Here is a 21,451-nt window from a genome sequence, read left to right as displayed (position 1 = left end):
GCAGCTATTTGCAAAATTTGTTCTGAAATTCTAATTGCTTCACACCGATTTCTGCAGACACTGATACAATGGTCAAACAAAATACCAAAAGAGAAAGTAAGTCATCCTACCTTTAGAAACATTAAGAAAAATATTAACTGTGATTTTAAAACAAGTTTGCACTATTTTAACCAATGTATCTCAAAGGAGTTGAATTGGCAAAAACAAAAAAGCAAAACAAAAAACAACAACTTACAAAAAAGCTAAGACACATACCTAGTCTGTAAGGCTTATATTCTTATGTCATGTATCATTTGGCTACTGAAAAATTAGGATTTTAATCTCCAAGTCTTTTTTGAGAAAGCAAAATCAATGCAATGCAAACCGTAACATCTAATTAATAAAATTAACAAACCCAAGTAATTTTGTTACATAAATTAACCCATTTATTCTAGGCTAGCAAGGTTTCAATTGTGGAGCTTCTACTGGTCTTTCAATTCCTTCAGTCTTCTGATGGCAGACTTTACTGTGACAGCAGAAGTGGTGCTGGAAAGAAAAACAAATTTGGTTCCGACATAATTAACTTATGTTAACATGTGAAATGGCTAATGAGTTTATCTGCCTCATTTTTACATTACAATCTTAATGATGGCATCCTTTAAGAGTCATATCTTCAGGCTCTTGCAGAATTAGATAGGCAATATCATGCATCCGATTTCTCAAACAGAGCATAAAAAAATAAACTTGGAAATACAGTTGCAAGAGGCTGGCCTAAACTTATTAAAAGGGAATGAACAAAATGTCAGAAGAAACTAATAAATTATAAGATGGTACAATAAATAAGTTATCAAGAAAACATCTAAGGCAGTACAGAAGACTAAAGTACATTTTGGAAAGAGCTATTAAAATGACTACAAAAAATTTTACAAGACTCAGGAACTGTATCTGAAAAACACAAGCCCACCCCATATGGTGGGTATATGAATACTAATTCATTTTACTGTCACAACCAAAAGCACCCTAGTCCCCATTTTCCCTCTACTCTCATCAAAACCTCACAAGGCGCTTATATATCCATAATTCATTTCAACATTTTCCGATATTTTACAGCGTTTCAGTTTTAAATGTAAACGTTCAACCACACCAGCCAAATCATTTTATATGAAGCTGGTTAATATATTAGACAGCACAAGTCAAGACAATGGCCAGAGAACACCTCAGCCTTCAGGGTCGGCAATGAATTCCAAAATTAGAGGCTTTAGCTTCCAGAAATGGACAACCCATGAGGCTGCTCAATCACTAACCAGCATACAGAGGTCAATCTCAGCCGTGACCACCTGGACCTTGTCAGGATCACAAAGCGGAAGAGATCCAACCAATATTGTTTAGAATGGCAAAGGTATGGTGGTCCAGATAGCCTCAAGGTTCCTTAGACAGTAATAAGCCAACTGACCTCTTCATTTTTTATAAAAATTTGCAATGCATGTTAAGGTTCTGTATAATTTCAGTCCCACTAACGGACCTGTACAATATCATGACAATGATGGCCCTCCCCTAATTATAAAATTCGAAATTAACATGAATCAGACTTTATTTCAGTAGTTTCCTTTCTATTCTTTGACGTAAATGAAAACAAACCGTAACTCCCGAGTCCTGAAGAAACAAAAGCATCCCTACTTTATTTTAATCTTTTTAAATTATTAAAACTAGCCCATACAGCGTTAAACCTGGAATACGACATGGTCCGCACACTTTCAAATACCACAAAGAAATGGACTTACTTGTAGGTCCAGGCACCACCAGCTACTGTTTTCATGCAAGAACCACAGTGCCAGATCCCCACAGCTCGTCTCTTCATCTTGGTCTGTAAGAGAATCAATTTCCTCTATGAACCAAATAAAAGCCTTTTACCTTACGAACACGCTGGAGTCTAAGCTACAGTAGAAAACTAAAGTTGGCGCATTTAATTGGGTTATGTGTGTTTCTAATATCCCTGAATTCTCGAATGCAAAATTTACAGTCATCGTGCTGGCACGGCCAGGGATTATGAAGAACCCCCTCCCCACAAAACGACAAAAACAGACTGCTGTACACAGTCCTTTTGCACACAGTAAACATACAAGTATTAAATGAAAACCTCTAGCAACACCACTAGACAAAACTGACAACTATTTCCCACAAAGCAGGTTGTACTCACGCTGGGACTCTCTGTCGAACATTTTTATTACCCTTTAGCTCCCAAGTGTCTTTTTTAAAATGAAAAACGTTTTACAAAATCTAAAGTTCGCAACAATACTCCATCATAACTGATGAAACAGCATGAGCAGTTCTAACTGCTGTTTCTTTAACAGGGGCCTCACTACGGAAGGCAATCTCCGCTCCCCCTCCCCCGCCCAGAGACCATCTTACTTTGCCACAGAAGGAGCAAGTGTACTTGGCGTGCTGGCTGATTTCAATTTTCTTCACCATTTTCCTGAGGGAGGCGCCATAACGGGTCCCGTATTTACCGACGATGCCGACCTTCTTCGTGCGTTTAGCCTGTTAAGAGAGAAACCAGCGACTTTAGGACCCAGATACGGAGACCCCGTCCCCGAGTCCCGGCGCCTCCGTAACCTTTTCTCCACCGCCTCAGGCCCCTGCCTGTGCCTGGCTTCCCCATTCCATCCCGACGAAATTTAGGCCCAGGGAGAGTCCGGGTCCCGAGGGCTCCGTTAACGCGGCCAGGATGGACCAGGACCCGCCAAGCCGCCCCGCCCCTCGCCTAAGTCCGCGTCCGAGAGGAGTTCTGAGGGCACAGAAGCCGAGGACACAGGACAGGGCAGGCAAGCAGAGATGGGTTAGGGCGAAGAAACCAAGACAAAAACGGATGCAGGCAGATAAACTTCTAGGCCTCACAGGGACCAACACTCACCATGTCGCTTCAAACCAGGCCGGAACCCAGAAAGGAAGTGGGGCAGTGCGCAGGCGCAGTTTAGGCGGACGAGCGGAAGTGGCGAGGGGTAGGCCAAGCTAGGATATGAGCTCTATGATCCGGAGGTTTCCTCAAACCTGCGGCCTTCTGGGGAATGTGGCAAGCAGTCACTCCGCCAGGTTTACCGTGATTCACAAATAGTAGCAACGAGCTATAGTGGCAGCACCTTAACCCATCCACATTATTTTACACATATCTCACAAAACCCTGCAAGGCTGGTACTATTTCCTCCATTTTATGAATAAGGAAAAAGGCAAGTTTTAAGTGACTTGCTCACTGGCTCTTGGCTTACAGAAGTGCTTAAATCTTATGATTCCAAGTCGCATTGCTTTCTACATTATACCTTCTGAAAGCAGCAGGCCTTGTGCAGGGGGCTGGTATAGTGTTGACTAAAAACCAAGGCTCCACTCCGATGTACTATACTAATGTAAGATGTTACCAATATGGGAAATTGGGTGACAGGGTATACAGGTACTGTCCTTACTGTCTCCTCAATTTTTATATAAATTTATAACTCTTCTAAAAAATAAAGTCTATTTTAAACAACCACCACCTAAAGTCACCACAAATCACCTCCACGAGGGCAAGGCCGATGTGTCCACCTCTGCAACCCAGGACAGCAGAGCCTGGCACTGCTCTGCAGCGTGGATACTTGTTGAATGGAGAAATGGTACCTTGCATGGTATGATGTTGAGATGGGTTTGTAAAGGGTTTTATTTGTCTGGGCTTCTCTGCTTTACAAGGTCAATCCCCTTATGTCAGAACTGAAAAAGGCTTTAGAGATAATCTAGCCTATTCTGGAAATTGGCCCAGGGAGGTTAAATGACTTGCCCAAGGTCATGTAGACAATAAATGACTTCCAGACCAGTGCTCTACTATATCACAAGATTCAAGCTGTTTCCTCGGTTTCAAAGTGGGTATACAACTTATAAGATTCTTGGGAGGATGAAATAACATTTGTGAAGTGCTCTAGTGGACATTTCTAAGCGATTGTTAACTGTTATTGAGATGATGATGGTAAGACCTGATTTCAATGTCTCGATACCTTTTCAATCCTGTTTCCTCTTCTGCCATGCTCAGGGGACTACAACAGATCTACTTTCTACATTCCCTTAATAATATGCCCATCTCTTTTCTCAATTTCTTTACCTTGGATAAAATGAACCTATTACAGTCATAGCTACTGCTACCTAAGTTTCCCTCGAGGGAGCAGGATGCCCCTACCACAGACTTCACGTAGCCTTTGCTTCTTTAGGGTGAAGAATAGCAAGGGGCCCAGGGAGCAAGTCTCTCCTTCCCCAATAGAGAAATACACTGCAGTTGGCGGCGGAGCGGGGCTGATTCCTGGAAACCTCTCCGCCAATACTATACCCTGCCTCCAGAAAATTATAAATTAAAACAAAAATGTATTCACATTGATGCAAACAAATGGGACTTGTGGAAGGAGGGTTGAGCACAGACTCTAATGTTCCCGTCTGTGCTTCCTGCCAAGCAGTGGTGGCTCACTTGTCCTGGGTGAGTGGGTAAGCACGGCCAGCCTCGCGCTGGGGCAGCCCAAGCTGAAGTGAGCTCTCCTGAGCTGGATCTAGAGTCTAGTTCAGATCATCATTTAGCACATTTACCACATCCCCACCCCGTCCCCTGCATGAATAAGAATGCAATAGACTGGTTGAAAACGAGACACTCTGTAACAGGAGGACATGTTTCACGTTCAAAGCAATTTTGTCAAAACTGAACAATTCTTTTTAAATAGCAAGCTTGAGGGTGTGCAAATAGCACTCTCATGAATCAGCTCTCAGTGGCTTCAGAGAATTGTGCCTCTCATAAAATCTCCATTTTTCTTATCTGTAGGCTAGTAAATCTCCACCCCTATTAGAGGACCATCAGGTGTAGAGATGGTTAACTGTAATGTGTATCCATAAAAGTCTCAGTGAAAATCTCTATTGAGTCACTCCTGCTCCTCAGAAGCACTCAAAATTCACTTTCACCTTTAGAAAAATAAATACGTTAAAAGTTGGCTTCAGAGAAGAGTTCTTTTAGCTGTTGAGTCAACCAGTTCTCTTGGGGCCACATGGAGCATTATATTCTTGAAGGAAATCTAAGGTGCCAGCATCATTGTGAATTCATGTCATGCTGGAGATAGAAAGGGCTTATTCTGGAGACCCAGGCTCCATGTTGTTCCTTCACTTCCGGCCTGAAGGGCTCTTGCTTGCCCTTCACTGAAGTGCCTGGTGGATACAGAAGAGCAAAGTCTACACAGAACTGTTAAGAGCCTTTTGCCCCAGCTCTACAGGGAAGAGCTGACTCAGCAAGAGGGGGGACAATGTTTGCCAAGACCAAGACCTGGACACCTAGAAAGAATCAGGTGTCTGAAATGAATTCAGCATGAGGATTCTTTTCTTTCTCACTTCTCTCCACAGATTTATTTAAATGCATTCTAGGTCTTTTTTTAAATGGAGATTTCACAGAGCATTGACACAGGTAATGCAGCCATCAGGATGGGAGTTACTCTGCAACTCTTAAAAGAGATAAGATAGCAATGGCCAAATAGTTTATGTGAAATAAGCCATTTTCAGTACAATTTTTGTAAAAACAAATTCTATGTAAAGTCCTCACTTAACGTCATTGTTTCTGTGATTTTAAGTGAAAAGATGTATAAGGACACCAATTTTACCATAGGCTAATTGATATAAATAAGACAAATTCTTATGGCATCTCATCAACATTATAATGAAGATGTTGAATGAAGCGATGTTTATTCAAGAACCTGTTGTATGTTTCTATATAATTGTATGCTTGGGGAATGTATTACCAATGGCTCCATCCCAGATTGTTTATATTGGTTATTACCTTTAGGAAGTAGGGCCAGGAGTAGGAGGGATGAGAATGTAAGACTTTCATTTTTTATTTATACATTTCTAGGTTAATTGTCACATCAAATTCAGAACAGTGAAAAAGGCACTGCAGAGCAGTATGTGAAGGGAAATTCTCTTCAATAAGTGGTGCTGAGATAACTGCATATTCATATGGGAAAAAAATTAACCTTGACCATACCTTACCCCATGTACAAAAATAACCTCCAGGTGGAATGTAGATATAAACATTAGAAGCACAACAATAAAGCTTCTTGAAGATATTAAATAAATAACCTTGGGGTCATGATTATACAGGTGTTTATTTTGTAATACTTTGTAAAGCTCTAAATTTGTCTTATGAACTTTTTATGTATTATATTTCATCCCCAAAAAGAGGGATGAAGACCGGAGGAGGAGTACCTGGTACTCAATAAAATCTGTTTAATGGGTTGGGGGGAATGTGGCAGAGAGTCTTACAAAATCAAGTAACTGTTGGCTGTCATAATACCCAAAAGACTGTGCATCACAGGCTTCTCAATGATTTCCACTATGATTAGGCATCAATTCCTTTGCTGAGACCCCCGCAGGAAAACGCACAACCAAAATAAAGCGTAAGTATGAGACACTACTCCAATGAAACCCCTTTAAGCTTCCAAGCCATGTTTTACCTTATAATCTTGAACTTGGTAAGAAGTGGAACCATGGGGTAAAAAATAAGGTTAGACGTCTTTTTATCCTCTTTTCAGTTTAAATTTCACCTAAATAGAGCTTCAGAAAGCATCAAGGTTCAATAGACAAGAATGCACAGAGAAGGCAAACCTTAGCCGGCGGTGAGGGGATGGCACCTCCAGTTCTGATTCTCAGCTCTCCCTCTGACCTAGAAAAAGGCTTGTGTGAAGCCAAGAAGACACAATTAATTCAAGCACAAGTGGATCAAAGCTAACAGGATCTTCCTTACGCTGGTCCCAGGGACAGAAATTAACCAGGGTCACTCAGGGTACAAGACTCCACTTAATGACCCTGGTAAGGGGAAGCAGAGACAGTGTGAGTGGACCTGGGGGGACTTTTAGTAAAAAATTGTCCCCTTTATGGGGATAATTGATGACAGAGACAGGAGTGGAATGAGATGGGCTCAAATTTTCTTCATTCTAACTGACATTTCCAGAAAACATTCTGGCTGCTGGGGTGTATATGTCTGGATCAAGCTGCCAAGTACAGGAGGAAAGGGAGTTAGTGTGGAAATCCTTCCTTAAACCCACAGGTATCCACTCTCTATATAAATAAATCCAAGTGTCTTTTACTGAATCACAGAAATGGCCAGATGGCTCTCTATAAATTTCAGAGGTACATTTCAGACGGTTTAGTTGAAAACATATAGGCTACAAGGTATAAATAAAATTTGCTTTGGAGGAGCTCAGGGACATCTCAGAGAAGAGTTTTTCTCCAGAGCAGCTGAAACTGAGGTTCAATTAGAGGCCTCAGATGCAGGCTCAACAGGCCACATTTACTAAAACCACAGAGGAATAAATAGTGGTTTCAAATACAAGCACCAAATTGCAAGAACAAAGGGCAAACCCTCCAATGACAGGCACTGATCTGGCACCTTGCAGTATCATAAGGGCCACTCTGTTTGTCAGGCTCCGAGGTGAATACAGCCAGGATTTGTTCATTTAACAACGATCAGTGAGTCTCCTAAGCAACAATGGGTATGTGTGTTTCAAAATCACCTACACACTTCACTTTTACTTTTAAAGCAAACGCATTGATCTATAAATAGGTCATAGATCGCCTAGCTACATTCCTGGAGTAAGGGGGAACTATTAATAGAAGTAAGGAATGAGATCCTATGATCTCATTCTCTAAGCCATTTAAAGAACCTGACCAAGCTCCAGCGGAAAAGCTGTACCCAAACGTCTCTGGACACCCTGAGGGGTGTTGAGTGAGCAGCAGGTGAGTGTCTATTAATGTCAAATACACATTGGATTTTGAAGTATGGAAAAAAAATAATGTAAAGTTTCTCAGTGACTTTTTAGTAGCGATTACACATTGAAAAGACAATATTTTGAACATATTGGGTTAAATATTACTTATTTGATCCCTCTTTATCTTTAAAAATAATTTACCAGAAAATTAAAATCACATATGGGGCTTATGTTACTGGAGAGTGCTGCTGCAAACCAGGGGTTAGCCAACTGTGGTCTGCAGGCCAAACCCTGCCCACCACCTGTTTTTGTATGGTCTGAGAGTTAAGTGTGGTTTTTACATTTTTAAATGATTAAAAATAAATCAAAAGAATAATAATTTGTGACATGTAGAAATTATACGAAATTCAAATTTCAGCGTCCATAACAGAGTGTTATTGGAAAAGAGCCGTAATCGTTTGTTTCCGGATTATCTATGGTTGATCTGGCATAACAGCAGCTGAGTTGAGTAGTTCCAACAGAGCTGTCCTGGCCCTTCAAGCCAAAATTTTTACTATCTGGCTATGCACAGAAAACGAAACCCCCGCTCTAAACACTTACTTTTTAATCTTTCTTCTTAGGATATGTAACTATTGCCTCTCCCATGATATGATAACCTCTGCAGAAGTGCATACTTTTTCTCGTGTGTTTGGCGAGTTACTGCCAGCACCTAGAACAGTGCCTGGTACGTAAGTATTTGGTGAATCAATGCATTTTCAAAGTCTGTATTTCGGGGAAGCATCTCATTATTTAAAGAACATGAATTACTACTACTACAACCTACTGTCTGCTAATAAAGACCCAAGCAAAGCCACGTAGAATGAGGTTGGAAAGGAAACGCTGATCCTGGGCCTGGTCACTTGCTGCGGACGGAGACAGAGACCAGCACCCCTGTAATGCCAAGAGGAGCACAGGCTTTATAAACAAAATGTCTTCGTTTATTTTAATGAATTCCATGATTTTCAAATGCTTTTTTTGCCCCTCTTACAGGGGAGAGGTAAAGCTGTCCCAGTTATCAAAAAATTCAAATCTCCTTTTCTTCAGGGGACTGCCCGTCAGTGCGCTTTCGTCCAGCGGGTCTCCTGTGTCCTGGGAACTACTTCCTGATGTTCCTGAAGCACTTCCGGGGTCAACGGACTCTGCTGCCTCGAGAAACGCCTCGTCGCTTCCATCTTCCTCAAAGGACTTCTGGAATAGGTCATAGATCGCCTGCTGCTTTGGGTCCTTCATCAGAGAAAGAAAAGGAAAGACAAAAGAATCCAGGTTCCACACTGACTTCCTGCCACTGTGGCTGTTGAGAGCACACACAGGTGAGGGAAGGGACTGCACATTTCACATCATCAGCTGCTGTATGATGCTGTGAGCAAGCCAGCTCAGTAAACTACTCATCACTAAAGCAACCTCACTGCCTTAGTGTCTGAGCTCTTCTGTTCTGCTCTTTGGGAAAAGAAAAAAGACAAGAGAGAGAAGTGGTTGTCCTTTCAGATGGAAGTGATACTAAAGACCATTAAGGTCAGCCCCACGCCGTCCACATGTCGTCCTCTAGGGTCTTCTCATCACCTTCTGAACAACTGCAAGGTCAAGGAAATGCCACCACGCAAGGCAGCCTATTCCAAGTAGAAATACCTGTTAATGTGCATTTGATTATGATGATGGTAACTCTATGTGCTAATTTGGGCCAGGCATAATTAATGGAAGCAAATTCAAAAATCAGATTAATATTTCACTTCCCCTCTCAGAAGGCAGGATATCTTAGTGAGACATAACCTCTTTTGCTTTTGTCTCCTACATAGGAGTCAGTATTTTCTTTTTCTAGTAGTTGATGAAATTTTCAGCCCTATTTTAATAAAAAAAATTGACCTAATTATTAGTCACAATAAATATTGATCAACTCCATTTATATTATCTTGCACCTGAAATTCAGAGTAACTGAGGGTAAGGCCAGTATGAATTAATGAATTTCTATTTGTAACTAAATAAATAAACTCTTAAACTCATTATCAGTAGCTGAGAATCCTTTAAAAATAAGACTCTTTTTATAGGTCATATAATAACCAAGCCTCTGTTAAATATTTACCATTCAACTGAATTCAACTCTCCATTTAAACCCATGATCTCCAAGTCTTAGTCATCCCAATAATTACATTCGGAAGAAAGGATTTAGCTGCTAAGTAAATGTAAATGAAAGACCGATCCTCAGACTCCTAAATCTTAGTGTCACCTATAAGATTTTGTTGATTGAACTCAGCCTCTGATGCTTGGCAATTCCACAGGAAAGACACGGCACCTCGGCTTTCTGACAAGCAATCCTAGGGCCCCTTTCTGTGGGAGGCTCAGACCTCTGTCCAACCTCTTTTATTAGAAATGATTCCCCCTAAGGAGTCGCCCTCCAGCAGGCAGTACCTCCCGGGTCCTCACCTTCCACGCCAATCACCTGAGCAGGTGAAAGACAAGGTTTTGGAAGTCTTTGTGCCTCTTGCTTCTCTCCAGTGAGTGACATTGAAACGGAGAAGAAAGAGGCTGTGGCAGCAATTGGGCCGAGTGCTAGGCCAGGGCAGGCTTCCTGGGCACTGGCTGTCCTCTCTGGAGGCCAACAAACTTCCTCTCAGCACCTCTGGCAAGGCCCACCTGGCCATGGAAGGATGCTCACTGGCCTCTTACTCTCCTTGATAATAAGAATGAATGCTGGGCCGAGTTGGGAAGCTGTCTAGCTTGGGATGGCTTCACAAGGCCCATAACTGTGGGCAAGTCTCACTGTTCTGCATGTCTCAGTTCACCCTTCTATAAAAATGGGAGGCACTGAGAATAAAATGCACCGACAGAGGGGAAAATATGTTATAAAAAAGCAATACCCGATTTTGAACATTCCTTATTCTGTGCTGGGGACATGTCCCCAGGGCTGCCCTGCTATGTGGTATTGCTATGTACTTTCTGCAACAATTCAACAGTTGCCACGGGGTGTTTTCTGTCAGTTCCTAATGGCCTGATGGAAGAGGCAGCATTTGGAACCCTAGTTTTATGAGACTCTCTGAGGGAAGGTCAGAAGTAGGAGTTGTCGGGGGTGGTTGGTTAGCTTAGTTGGTTAGAGCGTGGTGCTGATAACACCAAGGTTGCCAGTTTGATCCCCGCATGGGCCACTGTGAGCTGTGTTCTCTTTTGAAAAAACAAAGTAGGAGTTGTCAGTGCCATCACTTCTCCATAAGGACGCACAGTGGATTGAACTGAGAATGCTGCAGGCTCCGGGGCAGGGCGAGGCCCCAGGAGTGATTCATATCTTCCCACTCTGGACCCACGGGCTGGGCGGGCAGCTTAGTGCCTCCCTGTGCCCCAGTGGCGAGGAGTCATGTGCTGCTGTTACCTTGCATACGAAATCAGTGGTTTCTGTCATTTCTGAAAAATTGCTCTCGGAAACCCCGGCTTCACCCAGAATTTTCATCTTCTCTTGAATCAAGGGCCTGGTGGAGAGAAATGAGCTGCAGTGAATCCAACCTGCACAGAAACAGCAGGCTGATGACAATGAGACCACCCTCCGTGTTCTTGGGGTGGGGGGCTGCGACATAGTGTTTCACATCTTTGTATCCCTCAAGGCACAGTGCCCATCCTGAAATATCTGCCTCCTCTCAATGGTAAGCCACCCCATTTAGGGCTCAGATCATCAGGTTCAGAATACTTTCTGAGGGAATATGTGTAGGAAATAAATGCTGCCTCATTACAACTAAATCTTGAACTTGGTCTTGTTTTGAGATGCCCAACTAACAAGTCCACTAAACCAACCCCGGGCAGTAGGGACGAGCTGCACGCCCGGCAGTGGTAAGACCCCTCAATCACAAGGCTGGAAACAGATGAGTGGTGGAAACTGAGACAATCAAGAAACTTAGTACCAGGAAGGGGGAACTGGGGTTGGGAAGGAGCATTTTGGGATTTTTTGCTTAGATAACAGACATGAACCCCCAGCTCTTTGACGAAGCACGACATGGCCCAGAGTGAGCCACTTTCTCCTGATGGCCCAGCAGCTATAAGATGGCCTTATCATACCAACGCGCAACATAAAGGGGCAAAGGGGGCTGTCACCTGTCTCAACATGCCTTCACGGCGCGGAACAGAGTGTTTTACAAATGCCATCTACATTTCATCACAGCCATTTCTCCTCCCTGTCTCAAGACAGTGGGAAAGGAGCCACAGTCCCTGTTCCTACAAGATTTGCTCCTGCACCCTGCAGGTCAGCAGTGAATGCTGTGAAGGAGCCAAACATGGTCATGATGAAAGTGGGAAAGTGGGAGGGCATTCCTAACAGATGTTCTGTGGGGATCCCTGAAGCCTACTGCAAAAAGCAGAAGCAGTTAGAGAGCAAAGGAAATACATAATCTGTGTCAAGCCTTGCTCAACCCCAAGTGCCGAGCCAGTGGCCGGCCATACCAAATGTAGTCGTCAGCCGTGCCTCTCGCCACGAGGTAGTGGATGCCCACGGAGCTCAACTGTCCAATGCGATGCACCCGGTCCTCAGCCTGCATCAGCACCTATGAGGCCCGGGGATCAGGTTGTTTGTAGGTCAAGGCCTGAAGCCGCTCAGCCCAGCGCAGCAGGCAGCCCCTTGCCCCGAAGCCCCACCACAACCCTTCTTCCTCAGAGGACTTCACTGCCGTGTCATGTGGTGGAGGACCCATGAGCCTCTCCCTACAAACGACCTGCCATCTGCCAAAAGACAGAACCAAACAAAACACTGGTCAGGGAATTAAATCTGCAGCTGGATAGCTGGGGGTGACCTTTCTGTGTCGGGCACGGTACTAGGTGCTGCAAAGGGGACGCGAGCTTTGCTTCTGCCATCAGGCTGGGAAGAAGGACAAACCAAGGAAACGTGGCATACATCCCTTCTCCCTCTCCGTGAACTAAAAACAGTTATCTCCCAGCTACACAAACATGTTAGGAGGTAGGGTAGTTTTTGATATGGTGGACGCCCTACAACCAAGAGCACTGTCTCCGTTATAAAATGCCCTCCACCTGGACGTCCCCCCATCATTAAAGCAATCACCTGTGTGTGGCCAACGACAGCAACTCTATGTGAGAACATGAGGGGAAATCAATTCTTTCTGGAGCTCAGGAGAAAACGTAATGAGTCCAAACAAATGTCTTCTACCTGCTGTCCCAGTTCTCAGCTAATCAGATAAGGCCAGTGGCACAATGATCGTGTTCAGGGAACACCCACAGCGGTCGCCCTGTTGTGGCCCCTGTGGCTAAGGCAGCTCACAGGGATGGTTACTAAAGGGGGCACAGGGTGGAAAGCCAGAGGGCTGGGCTGGGGCCTGGGGCTGCCACGAGCTTCCCTTTGGTGACACATATGCACCTGAGCTGTCTGTGCCCCAAATGCCTCATAGAGATGTGACTTCTACGATTCCTCCTATGACTTCAGTTTTCCCATTCAGTTTTCAGGCGGAGTCGTCCTACTACTCAGGGTTGCTGTGCAGACCTAACAGCTAACCAACAGATGTGCGCGTCTTCACTTAAAAGAGGTTGGTGGAAAGCATAAACATGCTTATGAGGGCTAATGGAAACCGACAGGAGACGACACTGGCAGCAGGGACAGCTCTCAGAGCCCTGTCTTCCCCACTGACACCAGCTCCATCCACCCCATGGCCATGCGTCCCATACCCCTGGGTTCCAGAACAGCTCGGCAAACACCACCAGGTTGGCCGAGGAGAAGGTGAGGCCCATGTTGGCAGCGGTGATGGACAGCACGGCCACGGCGTGCCTCTCGAACAGCTGGAACTGCTGGCACAGACTCTCTCGGTCTGCCGAGGAGGTGGAGCCATCGATGCGGATGTACTGCACCTTCTGCGGGACACGGGAGGGAAGTGAGGTGGGCTGCCGCGGTGCCCAGAGGCTGCAGCTGCGGTGCCCAGAGACTGCAGCCGCGGCTCCCAGGGCAGGAACACGCTGCTGCTCGGCCGCGAAGCCGGCTGGAGCATCAGGCTGGTTACTTGGTCCTGTCTTGTCTTTCCTTGTGTTTCGAATTGAAATTTGTGTTGAGATAATTGTAGATTCCCAAGTAGCTTAGGCAATAACACAGAGCGATTTCTTGTACATTTTGCCCAGTTTCCCCCAGTGGTTAATATTCTGTAAAACTATAGTATAATATCATGACCAGGATACTGACTTTGATACAAGCCACAGACCTTCCTCAGATTTCCCGTTACTTAAACTCGTGTGTGTGTTCTACACAATTTTATCACCAGTGTGGGGTTTCATGTATCTGCCTTCACAGTCAAGATACCGAACAGTTCTAACACCACCAGGATTCTCTGTAGTCCTGGTGACCATGCCCACCTTCCTCCTGCTACCTCAGGCCCTAATACTCCATCCTACATTTCTCAAATGTCTTCATTTCAAAAATGTTACATAAATGGAGTTATACCGTGTGTACATCTGGATAGGGGACACGTAGGTGTTTGTTGTGTTTTTCTCTGTACTCTTCTGTATTTTTGAAATATTACATAAAAAATGAAGGAAGACAAAAGGTAATTTATGGTCCAAAATTTAACCAAAAAATGATAAAGGTGGTGAAAATATGATGTATTTAGTTTTAATGAACATCCCAGGAAATCCCTCCAGATATTTTTCACTCAATTTAATGAGGATCATAAAACTCTGTATTGAAGTTGGCACATGGCCACGTACAATGAATAAAACCACCTTGATGGTAATAAGGAAGCACAAAAGGGAGAAAGAGGAGAGGACTGTCATACAAATACAAATACTTGTCTCCACCAAGGAGAACAATTTCTGCTACCTCTTTTCTTGTCAATTTTCTAATTATTGACATAGAGTGATGGGGGACCCACTGGGAGATGTTCCCAAAGCAAGATTTCTGGGATATCCGTACGGAGCATGGAGGAAGTTAAATGACACTGCTGGGAAGATATTCTGACCGCACTGTGGTTCCACAAGCAAGAAGAATTCTTCAGGAAGTCGTTAGCAATGTTTCTGGAAACCATCAGGAGTGCCGATCACTCCTCCAACTGAGGAGGAATCAGCACTCCTTTGCTGATGTGACCTCAGACTACTCAGAACAACTTAGCAGCCGACACACAAACAATAAAAGCATCCTGTGTGAAATTTCAAAGGGAGCTTACCTTTCTCTCAAGCTCCTTGGTAATTGCATCCAGAACCATCTTATGGTGGGCAAACACTAGAAACTTCTCTTTTCCACTTTCCAGCAGGTCCAGGATATATTCACTGCATTTGACAATGAGAACACAATAAGTTAAACCTAACACTCACCCAGTTTAGGTTAATTCCTGAAAAGTGACTGTATCTGTAGCAGACACCTTCAGGGTACCTGTCCTTCCCGGCCCATTCGCTCCCTTCTCTGTGAGCGCACCTCTCCCCCTTTCCCTCCTGCCAGGTCACTTGAATAAAAGAAGCAAAGTTAGGAGCTGTGGGGAAGCGAGCTATCTTTTGCCAGGTGCAGGAGTACTTCCATACTTTTTAGTCATCTCTCATACACAAATAAATTGAAGTACCTGCATGTTTTATGTGTCTTTGATCTGTTACTGAAACATTCTTATTACCTGGGATCATAGAAGATAATTAACAGTTAGCACTTTGCCTGCCATTATCTTTATAATGAGTTTTCAATACAAATTGAAATGTCTGTAGATCTGAAAATGCCTAGGCAGGGGATTTAGGGATTCTTGACTGTAATCGAATTTCTTCACTAATCATACCGAAGAGATGGTCTGGGAAAGCTGTCCAGCTTCTGCCCACATCTGGGCCAGCAGTTAAGTCAGCAGTAGGTGAATTCTTTCCCGAGGCAAAGGAATATGGGGTGAAGCACCTAATTTACTTGGTCTTCATTCTCCCTTTAATTTACTTCTCTCTAATACCTACTGTTTTGTTGTTGCTGTTGTTGTTGTTTGACTTCCTGTACCTTACCTTACCTGAGGACTGCAGGGGAGAGAGTTACCCAGTAAGCATACACTGGAAGCTTCCCCGGGACAAGTACCCTGCAGAGGGTTCACAGTCCCAGAGCAGCTCACTGCTCCTGCAGGGTGGCGGGAAGGTGCGGGAAGGTGAGCTTCCGGGGACACAAGGAGCATTTGCTCCACCAGAGGCCATCCCCACACACAGTCGTGTCTGGGCAGAGAACAGACACTGCCCTCCTCGGAGAAGGACACGTGTCAAAGGTTTCCTGTTACAGTGGACTGTCCTCTATACATCTAAGAATTATTTTCAAACAACACTATGGCCAACCAGGGTATGGATTTGAGTTCCATTTGTGAACTAAATAGACTCTAATTAGCTTGAGACATAAAATTTGCCATGATCTAAGCAAAAATGTTGATTGCTACCACATTAACAAGTCGCAAGGCCATGAAATCCATGTGGGCAACTCAGTCACCAGAGGCCCCCATTTTCCTAATGGCTCTCTCCCCTTTACAGCTCAGCCATGGCTTTATTGCTCTGCCCTTCCCTGCGTCCCTAAGTTACCAGGCTAAAAGTATTTGCCTAACCACAATAACCCTGGCTTTTGTGTTGAAAGATGCCCCTTAAAATGAAAACAAACAATAGCAAAAAAGGGAAGAAAAACAACCAGCAGAGGAAATTGTGGTTTTAAGAATTATAATCTAATTTCCACCTCCTAGCTGTGTTTGACTGTGAAGTCCAGAGATTTTCATGAGATTTACTCAGTTTCTGCACTTAAAAAACTGTGCCAACATGACTCATTCTACTGATTTCACAAAGAGGCTATAAATGTGAAACAAGTTAACAGATGTCAAAATTGTTGGAACGATAAAGCACTACATAATTTATAACAGAATTGTGAAATAGTATGTGTGAGGTGTGGCATGGAATGAATGCTTGTGTCAAAATATTCCTAAATGGGAGGGTATGGAAAGGTAGAGCCTATGGCAGGTGATGGAGTTAGGGGTCTTCTCATAAAAGAGACCCCAAGACAGCAGCCATGTGAGGACACGGTGAGAAGAAGGCTGTGTACGAGCCAGGAAGAGAACCCTCACCAGACTCTGAATCTGTTGGCGCCTTGAAGTTGGACTTCCCCGCCTCCAGAGCTGTGAGAAACAAACGTCTGTTGTTTAAGCCACCCAGTCTATCAGTCTGGAATTTTTGTTATGGCAGCTTGAATGGACTAAGACAAGGCATTACCACATTTATTTACAAGGTGGCAAAATGATTAGATTTGTAATTTCTAAGAGACATGGTCGTTCTGGGTCTGGCACTCAATAAACCCTGAGTTTTGTAGGTCATACGCTGACAGAGCGAGGGGAAGGACCCACACCCCTGCCATCTGTTATTCGGCAGCATATGAGAAATGGGAAGGTGGGGACAATTCAGATTCGTTTCTGAGAGATAAGTTTCCAGGCCATAAAAACCACATCTGGAGTTCATTAGTCTCATCATAGCACCATAAATGAAAAGGGCAGTGCCCAGAGGGTGAAGGAGAGCTGGCCAACATTCCGCAGCCTTTGTGGAGAATCTTAGATTTGAATACTGCAGAGAACTCACTCTCTTACCGCATTTAGGGGCACAGAGGGAGAGGGGTGAGGCTGGGAGACATGGCTGAGTGAGAGGGTGGGGTAGGCTGTGTCTCCACTTGTCCACAGATCTCGGTCCCCACAGCCAGTCTGGCACCGCTCAACCCACACCAAATCCATTCTCATTGTAATTTAATCACTTGCGCCATTATCCTGCCCGTGTCTCCCATGAATGTTAAACAATAAAAAAGTCAAGCAAACTGCACATCACTAGACCTGTCTCAAGTTTCTAAGAACCACAGGGATACTTGAACATGAGTGGGTTTTTCTTTCTTTCTTTAAGAAAGGCAGGCAATTGAGATTTTTTTTTTCCAGTCAGTGAATAATTCTAAGAATAGAAATTACTTCAGCTTTAGTTTATGAGGTGGAAGGAGAATTAGGCGTGACAATGACCCCTTGCTTGTATCTTTTGAACAAACTTTGAAATTCTCCTTTCTCTGTAGGTAAATAATGGCTGAAACATCATGTCTTTGGAGAAGACCAAAGAATCACCCAAGGCAGCTTCTCAGTCTTTTATGAAAGCCCTAATTTTTTTCCTACAGGCAAGTGAGAGGAAAACTCCCCCTTAGTGTTTGGGTCACCCCACCCTCCTCATGTGTGGCAGCAGCTCCAGCTCATTTGGGTTAAGCCAGGATCTCACAGGGACCCAAGCACATCCTGGCAGCACTGCAGTGACAAGCCTTCTCATGCCTGTGGGTGATGAGGCTGTGATGCCCTAAACCTTACATATTTAAAGTAGCTGTAATTGGAATCTGATCATTTCTTACCGAGCAGTAACACCATTCTGGCAGACTAAGACACAGGTGTTTCTTTCAAAGACGAAAGAGAGAGACAGCCAGACAGACAGACACTTGGTGACTACTTACATGACAGATGGGATTTTAGCTTCGGCTGTTCTGTTGAAGAACAGAAGGAGGGCTTCTCTCTGCTGTCCTTTCTGTAGAAAGAGAAGTCGAGAGTTTCAAGTCTCCTACTCTGAGAACTGTGTGCTAAGATGACATAATTATGGCCGCTATGAGCTTTACAAATCCTAACACCAATCACCAGAGCCAGGAGACCCTGACTTATGCCCTCACTTTAGCCAAGCCACAGGAACTGCCTGAACTCTGGATGTGCCATCGGACACATGGCATAACTGTTACTCTGTCAGCCACTGAGAACTGTTGTGAGAATACAATGAGGCAAGGAACATGAAAGTTCTTTGGAAAGGCATTTCAGGTAGGGTTCACCATACACACCTAGCTCACGTGATCAGCTGAAATGCAGCCTTGCTAAGGACACCTATTTACTATAGCCTGGGGACAACATACACATGCCACTAGCCCAGTGTGTTTTTGCCTCTCCCTGTTCTTCTGCCAACCTGTGTCCATACCCAACTGACCAAGCTCACCTCCATCGAAGACTTGCTGAATCAGTTCCTACCGACTCCAACCAGTTTATTCTAGCATCATCTCAAAACCGTCGCTCACGGTTTCTGGCCTGTTTCCCACGTAAGGTAAGTGACTTCTCAGAAGAAACCATGTTTTCTTTATAGTTTGCATCTAAATAAATCCTAATAAAGAATGCTAACACAGGAGATGCTCAGACAGTTTCATAATGAGGTACATTTACTATCACCCTGGGCTCCCAGAGATAAAAGATACTCTCGTTCCCATTGGTGGGGCACCATCTCCTTCCACTAGCAGGCATGGGTTTACAGAGGCCCCCATCTTCTCGTGCCGGGGCCTATGAGGCCAGTGACTGACACGACAGCCTCCTCATGGAACAAAGAAGTGAGCCAACAAGAATAACAGCTGTGGTCCAGAACTCCTTATTCCTGGGCCCTTACTAACTCAGGAAAGCAGCCACAGCCAGACGGTACCTTAAATTATTGATACCACAGATGGTGGAAAATGCTGCCTAGTCAAAAGAGTTTCTTGGCTTTAAACAGCATATTTCCTTTAGGTCTTGAGACGAGAAGGAAGGAAGATACCCAGGAACCACAGGAATCCGTGGGGGCACTGACCCCTTTCACTTCTACATGCATCGTGGCAGCAGAGGCCACTACCCCTCTTGTGTGGTGACAGTAGTCCAGCTGAACAACTTAAACCTCCTGGGAACTGATATTGAAGGTGCAGCTCCCTGGAAGTGTATGTGAACTTCTCAGCCACAGACCAGTTTAGACGGATGAGGCTCTGGACACACAAACTCCATGAAGTCCGTTCATGTACCCTCACAGGGTCCCTTGCAGCAGGTTAGGCCCTCTAACTTAATGTAGTTCCTAGTAGGATATGCTAAAGGGACAAGCCAGGGTCCTTATGAGGACCTCACCCGCCGTAGGTGCAGTGTCTGCCTCAAGCAGACCGCACCTCAGGCACCCTCCGTCTACAATTTTCCTGCTGTGTCCTTCGGAGACTGTTGTTACTCTTGTCATCCGTCCCACCCACATTCACTCACTCCCCACTTGCTAATAAGAAAGGGAGAGGGCAGAGCAAACACAAGGAGAGACATGGTGAGAGGCACTTTCGGAAACCTTGCCCCAAGATGTACCACAGAGCTGAGGCGAGTATGAGGAAACAAACACCTTTACTGCACAAGGGGGCCCCCCCGTGGCTGACCTTTTGGGAATCATTTGTCAATGTGTGCCAAAGACTTCAAAATATGCCCAACTCTACGATCCAGAAATATACTCCTTAAAATTTATCCTCATGGAACCATCGGACGCACACAAGTTCACATGTAAGCCACTTTTCCAGTGTGGTATGACTTAGCATAGTGAACAACGGAATTAATTTAAATGCCCAAGTAAAAATGGCCGGCAAAACTATAATATAGTCATGTGAGAACACACTATGCAGTGTTTAAATATTATGTCTTAAAAGAACATTTAACAACATGGAAAGTGTTCATGATATAGTTTTGTAACCTGTTTTCTTCCTTGCTTGGTATATGTTTATATGATCCGAATTCTGCTTTTAAACTGTACTGTGGGTGCCAAAAAAATGTATACACATGATTTGTATTCATCTTTTGTTATAGGTATATATTGAGTATTACAATTTTAATACAGTTTTTTCTTTTTTTAAAATATATATATATATATACATATATATATATATATATATATACACACACACATATATTTTTTGGCACCCTCTGTATATATTGCTTATTATATACATAAGGTTTATATATATAGTATATGTTTATATATGTATGTATATATTTTAAAGCAAAAAATATTCATACATTTTATAGCAAAAATATGCTGATATATGCAAATGATATGTGCTGAAATTATGTGATATAAAAGATAGGTGAATCATTTTTATAGTATAGTAGTAAAAATGTTACCTATTGTAAGTACTTTCTTTTATTTTTCAGATTTTATACAACAGACACATTGAATTTTTAATGTGAGAGAAATCAATAGTTTTATCTTTAAAAAAACCAAAAACCAAATACCTCCCTAAAACTCAGTAGGCAGAATACTAGTCCATTAATGATCTCACTTCTTTTGCCAGCCATGGACCAAGAAATTTTAAATAACCTGCAATTCTTTGTTCTTGCTCCCTAGACTTTTATTAAATTGACCCAGTGGGGTTTCGGATTTATTTTTCTATGTTGGAAATTTGAATGGACTGTCAAACGGCAGAAGGGTGAACTGATATTGTCACCAGGAAGTCTGCATGGCCTTGTTCCATTTTGCTGCTTGGGGTCTTGCTGATCAAAAAAAAGGCTTTAGACAAAAGATGATTAGAGCCAGCTTTTCTTAGCCTGTGAAGAGATATCTATTATTTCAGCTCAAAATGAGAAAAAGCTTTCGTTGTACATAAATTGGCAGCTTCACCTTGGCTTCTGTAATTTAAAGCTTTTTAAAAAATGTCTTCCTCCATGTGGGAAGGTGTGAGGGAACAAAGACAAAAAAAATCAGTTTTTGACAGGTCAGCACTGCTTTGCTGGAGCCACCATAATGTGCAAAATTGCAGGGAAACTGGGCCTAAAAAGGAACGATAAAAATGGTGGGTGGAGGAGTGACTTCCTATTGATTCACAGGCCTCCTTATTTAACTAAAACCATAAAACCATGATTCCCCATTTTAACTCTTGGCTCCGGATTCCATTGCTGGTCCAGGCTAAGAAGGAGCATTGATGGCCA

General features: G+C 43.6%; 2 protein-coding genes across 3 annotated transcripts in view; both read right to left on the bottom strand.

The window, feature by feature from the left end:
• Window positions 1-256: 256 nt before the first annotated feature.
• Window positions 257-3,016, bottom strand: RPL37A (ribosomal protein L37a). The gene is made up of 4 exons (XM_019727070.2): window positions 2,891-3,016; window positions 2,389-2,517; window positions 1,761-1,843; window positions 257-525 (listed from the first exon to the last, which is right to left on the bottom strand). Exons 1-4 carry the CDS (start codon window positions 2,891-2,893, stop codon window positions 462-464), a joined length of 279 nt encoding a protein of 92 aa, XP_019582629.2. The 5' UTR covers window positions 2,894-3,016; the 3' UTR covers window positions 257-461.
• Window positions 3,017-8,682: 5,666 nt separating this feature from the next.
• Window positions 8,683-21,451, bottom strand: part of SMARCAL1 (SNF2 related chromatin remodeling annealing helicase 1) — a 50,664-nt gene continuing 37,895 nt past the window's right edge. For both annotated transcript variants that reach the window (XM_019727054.2, XM_074312945.1), the window contains exons 13-18: window positions 18,181-18,251; window positions 14,894-14,996; window positions 13,413-13,595; window positions 12,183-12,283; window positions 11,125-11,221; window positions 8,683-8,990 (exon numbers count right to left, since the gene is read on the bottom strand). In XM_019727054.2, the coding sequence (XP_019582613.2) occupies window positions 8,751-8,990; window positions 11,125-11,221; window positions 12,183-12,283; window positions 13,413-13,595; window positions 14,894-14,996; window positions 18,181-18,251 (795 nt within the window). In that variant the 3' untranslated portion in view covers window positions 8,683-8,750. The remainder of the gene's footprint in view (window positions 8,991-11,124; window positions 11,222-12,182; window positions 12,284-13,412; window positions 13,596-14,893; window positions 14,997-18,180; window positions 18,252-21,451) is intronic.

Source organism: Rhinolophus sinicus, linkage group LG01 (assembly GCF_036562045.2).
Source record: "Rhinolophus sinicus isolate RSC01 linkage group LG01, ASM3656204v1, whole genome shotgun sequence".
NCBI classification, from domain to species: domain Eukaryota; kingdom Metazoa; phylum Chordata; class Mammalia; order Chiroptera; family Rhinolophidae; genus Rhinolophus; species Rhinolophus sinicus.
The sequence above is the reverse complement of the archived record's forward strand: the minus strand, read 5'-3'. Positions and strand labels throughout refer to the sequence as shown.